The following is a 4746-nucleotide window of genomic DNA, read 5'->3' as shown; positions in this document are numbered from 1 at the left end:
GACAGAGCGAGACTCCGCCTCAAAAAAAAAAATACAAAAGTTAGCCGGGCATGGTGGCGCACACCTGTAGTCCCAGCCACTTAGGAGGCTGAGGCAGGAGAATCGCTTGAACCCGGGAGGCAGAGGTTGCAGTGAGCAGAGATCACACCACTGCACTCCAGCCTGGGTGACAGACTGAAACTCCATCTCAAAATAATAATAATAATAATAATAATTAATGTTTTGGTCCTTGCATATGATTACTGACCACATTTCTGTTTACTTCCTTAGAATAATCTCCTAAAACTGGAACCGCAAGATCAAAGAATAGGTACTTTTTGAGACTTTTACGCATATTGCCAAAATGCCCTCCAAAAGACTAAACAATTCTTATTCTCACCAATGACAAGTTATTAAAGTGTCCATGTTAATCGAATGGCTGGTTTTAAAGGAACAACTAAGGTCTTGATTTTTTTTTTTTTCTTCAGATGAAGTCTCGCTCTTGTCCCCCAGGCTGGAGTGCAATGGCTCGATCTCGGCTCACTGCAACCTCCACCTCCCGAATTCAAGCAATTCTCCTGCCTCAGTCTCCCGAGTAACTAGGATTACAGGTGCCTGCCACCATGCCTGGCTAATTTCCGTATTTTAAGTAGAGACAGGGTTTCACCATGTTGGCCAAGCTGATCTTGAACTCCTGACCTCAAGTGATCCTCCTGCCTCAGCTTCCCAAAGTGCTGGGATTACAGGCGTGAGCCACTGAGCCCGGCCTAAAGCCTTCATTTTTTTATTTATAACAAAGCAAGCGGCCGGGCACGGTGGCTCACACCTGTAATCCCAGCACTTTGGGAGGCTGAGGCAGGCAGATCACCTGAGGTTGGGAGTTCGAGATCAGTCTGACCAACATAGAGAAACCCTGTCTTTACTAAAAATACAAAAATTAGCTGGGCATGGTGGTGCATGCCTGTAATCCCAGCTACTTGGGAGGCTGAGGCAGGAGAAGCACTTCAACCCAGGAGGTGGAGGTTGTGGTGAGCCAAGATGGTGCCATTGCACTCTAGCCTGGGCCACAAGAGCGAAACTCCGTCTCCAAAAAAACAAGAAGAAGAAGAAGAAGAAAAAAAAGCAAGAACTGGATTCTTCTTGCACAAAGATTTCTAGAATGCTTTTTTAAATTAAGTGTTAAAAAGGAATAATTATTTCAGTTTTACATTTTTAAATCTCATCTCCCATCTCTTATCGCATTTAAAAAATCGGACTGAAGCCAGGTGCAGTGGGTCACGCCTGTAATCCCAGTACTTTGGGAGGCCAAGGCAGGCAGATCACCTGAGGTCAGGAGTTAGAGACCAGCCTGACCAACATGAAGAAACCCTGTCTCTACTAAAAATACAACATTAGCCAGGCATGGTGGCACATGCCTATAATCCCAGCTAGTAGGGAGGCTGAGGCAGGAGAATCGCTTGAACCTGGGAGGCAGAGGTTGCAGTGAGCCGAGATCGAGCCATTGCACTCCAGCCTGGGCAATAAGAGCAAAACTCCGTCTCAAAAAATAAATAAATAAATAAATAAATAAATAATAAAAAATCAGACTGAGTTGTTATGTGTGCCTGCGAACAATGTGACTAATTAATCCCAATAAACACATAACATTTACTTCAATTATTCCAAGATTTTGGCTAGGAAAATATCAGCATCCTAAAATGATAATATATATAACCACTACTGCAAATGAAAGGATTATAATGGATAAGAAAATATTCTTTGGAAAATTTGCCCCTTTCCTTTTTTTTTTTATTTGACCTCTTTCAGGTTCCTGAATCTATAGAGAAAAAACAAAGAGCAAATTTGCCCGTTTGAAATGCTTGCTTCCTGGTGCCGTAAAGAAACAGTACTTGGACATATATTTAATGTACTTAGCAAGGTCATTTTTATTTTTCGCAGAAAGGGTACACTCGCCAGCAGTTTTGCCATGAGAGTACACCGAACAAAGGAGAAACAGGGTCATTTATAACCTGACTTGTCCACCCTACTGTTGCATCCGGTTTCCATTGGCTGGAATGGGACCTCACATCCTGTATTTGTCCCGATTGGCTAGCAATTTAGAACTTTTTAAAAGAGGCAAAGGCAGAGGAGAACAAAGGAAGGAGAAATTAACGTGTGGAATCCTGTGAAAGGTCAAAAAACACCTTTAAATAAGGAAGAGGAACAGGCTGTGACCAATGCTTGCAAAACACCTTCAAATAAGAAAGAGAGACAGGCTATGACCTAATGCTTGCTTGGAGCAGAATAAGCATGTCAGGGCAAATATTTACGCTAAATTGTGGGAGCTAAGAATATAAAGTACATTGATTTTTTTTTATCATGGCTAGCAGATATTTAAGAATGTTAGCACAGGTCTTTGAATAAATTTTGCTTTTTAAAAGAAGTTACTATTTATTCCTAATTAAATGGGGAAAAGTCTTTAAAGAGGAAACTCTACTTTACTTCTTGCATCCCCAAACTTAAATTCCCTTTTTTGCCCACTTTCCACAATATTTTCATTCATTTTTATCTTTAGCATCTATTAACTCACCAAAATGCTTGTAATGGCGATTGTGAGCTTGTAATAAAACCTTTACTCGATCCAATGGAGCAACTGTTGTTTTGGCACAGCATCCAGCAATACCTAAAAATTTTTCAAAAGGTCAGGAAGAAATTGCATACCATTTATTTCCAGATAGAAATCATTAGTTGTTCAGCCAGCAAACCCTCTAATCTCTAATTTAGTCTCCATGAGTAAATCTGCCTACAGCATGGACATGCAGATGACTGGGCCCCATTCCCTGTAACTTAATAAGTGAGCATGATTACACTACTTTAGTAAGTTTTATTGTGTAAATCAGCATCTAATACCTGAGGAACACTGGGAATCTTGCTAAAATGTGATTATGGAGACAGACACTTGAAGGTATTTATCCAACTGCCAGGTCCTGTTTGAAGTAACCTCCTCTTCTTCTGGAAGATTTTTATGGAGACAGACACTTGAAGGTATTGATCCGATTGCCAGGTTCTGTTTGAAGTAACCTCCTCTTCTTCTGGATCATTTTTTCATTGAAACAACCAACTTTTACCCATAAAATTAGTCATTCATTTATACATTCAGCAAATACGTATTTCGACCCTACCATGTGCCACTGGGAAAAAGTATAGATGAAAGTAGAATAAAGTGCATACATGGGCTTTAGCATAGGTCAGAGTCCAGGCCAGCCCCTCGAGCTTGGCATGCTTCTAAATCAACTATATAGACTTCTCTACAATATTGTACATCTAGTAATGACTTGATAAAATGGGTGGCTCCTCTTATAAAAAGGTGAAAAATAGGCCAGGCACAGTAGCTCACACCTGTAATCCCAGCACTTTGGGAGGTCGAGGTGGAAATATTACTTTAGACTAGGAGTTTGAGACCAGCCTGGGAAACACAGTGAGACCTCATCTCTATTAAAAAATTTTTAAAAATGGGCCAGGCGCAGTGGTTCATGCCTGTAATCCCAGCACTTTGGCAGGTTGGGGCGGGCAGATCTCCTGAGTTCAGGAGTTTGACACCAGCCTGGCCAACATGGTAAAATCCCGTCTCTATTAAATATACAAAAAAAATAAGCGAGACATGGTGGCAGGCACCTGTAGTCCCAGCTATTTGGGAGGTTAAGGCAGGAGAATCCCTTGAACCCAGGAGGCCGAGGTTGCAGTGAGCCGAGATCACGCCACTGCACTCCAGTCTGGGCAACAAAGTGAGACTGTCTCAAAGAAGAAAAAAAAAATTAGCGAGACATGGTGGTATGCCTCAATACTCAGAGGGTAAGGCTGGAGGATCACTTGAGCCCATAGTTGGAAGTCGCAGAGAGCTATAATTGCGCGGCTTCGCTCCAGCCTAGGTAACAGAGCAAGACTCGGTCTTTAAAAAACAAGTCCAGGCACGGTGGCTCATGCCTGTAATCCAGCAATTTGGGAGGCCAAGGCAGGCGGATCACTTGAGATCAGGAATTCGAAACCAGCCTGGCCGACATGGTGAAACCCCATCTCTACTAAAAATACAAAAATTAGCCAGGCATGGTGGCGGCTGCCTGTAATCCCAACTACTCGGGAGGCTGAGGCAGGAGAATCTCTTGAACCCAGGAGGTGGAGGTTGCAGTGAGCTGAGATCACACCATTGCACTCCAGCCTGGGTTACAGAGACTATTTCTTTAAAAAAGGAAAAAAAACCATACACACACACAAATAAAATTTTAACTTTAAAATTCACATTCTGAGATATCCAAAATAAATTGTGGCTGGGAGCAGTGGCTCATGCCTGTAATTGCAGCACTTTAGGAGGCCGAGGTGGGCGGATCACGAGGTCTGGAGTTCAAGACCAGCCTGGCCAACATGGTGAAACCCCATCTCTACTAAAACACAAAATTAGCCGGGCATGGTGGTGCATGCCTGTAATCCCAGCTACTTGCGAGGCTAAGGCAGGAGAATTGCGTGAACCCAGGAGGCAGAGGTAACAGTGAGCCGAGATCGCACCACTGCACTCCAGCCTGAGCGACAGAGTGGGTCTCTGTCTAAAAAACAAACTAGGCCGGGTGCGGTGGCTCAAGCCTGCAATCCCAGCACTTTGGGAGGCCGAGACGGGCGGATCACGAGGTCAGGAGATCGAGACCATCCTGGCTAACCCGGTGAAACCCCGTCTCTACAAAAAATACAAAAAAAAAAACTAGCCGGGCGAGATGGCGGGCGCCTGTAGTCCCAGCT

At 43.4% G+C, this 4746-nt stretch overlaps 1 protein-coding gene across 4 annotated transcripts in view; it reads right to left on the bottom strand.

The window, feature by feature from the left end:
* The window catches only part of SLC25A16 (solute carrier family 25 member 16), a 32932-nt gene that overhangs the window by 20024 nt on the left and 8162 nt on the right, over positions 1-4746 (bottom strand). For all 4 annotated transcript variants that reach the window (XM_017851407.1, XM_017851408.1, XM_017851409.1 and 1 more), the window contains exon 2: positions 2549-2641. In XM_017851407.1, the coding sequence (XP_017706896.1) occupies positions 2549-2641 (93 nt within the window). The remainder of the gene's footprint in view (positions 1-2548; positions 2642-4746) is intronic.

Source organism: Rhinopithecus bieti, unplaced genomic scaffold, assembly GCF_001698545.2.
Source record: "Rhinopithecus bieti isolate Rb0 unplaced genomic scaffold, ASM169854v2 scaffold_33940, whole genome shotgun sequence".
NCBI classification, from domain to species: domain Eukaryota; kingdom Metazoa; phylum Chordata; class Mammalia; order Primates; family Cercopithecidae; genus Rhinopithecus; species Rhinopithecus bieti.
Note: the sequence above shows the minus strand (reverse complement) of the source record. Positions and strands in the feature narration are given on the sequence as shown.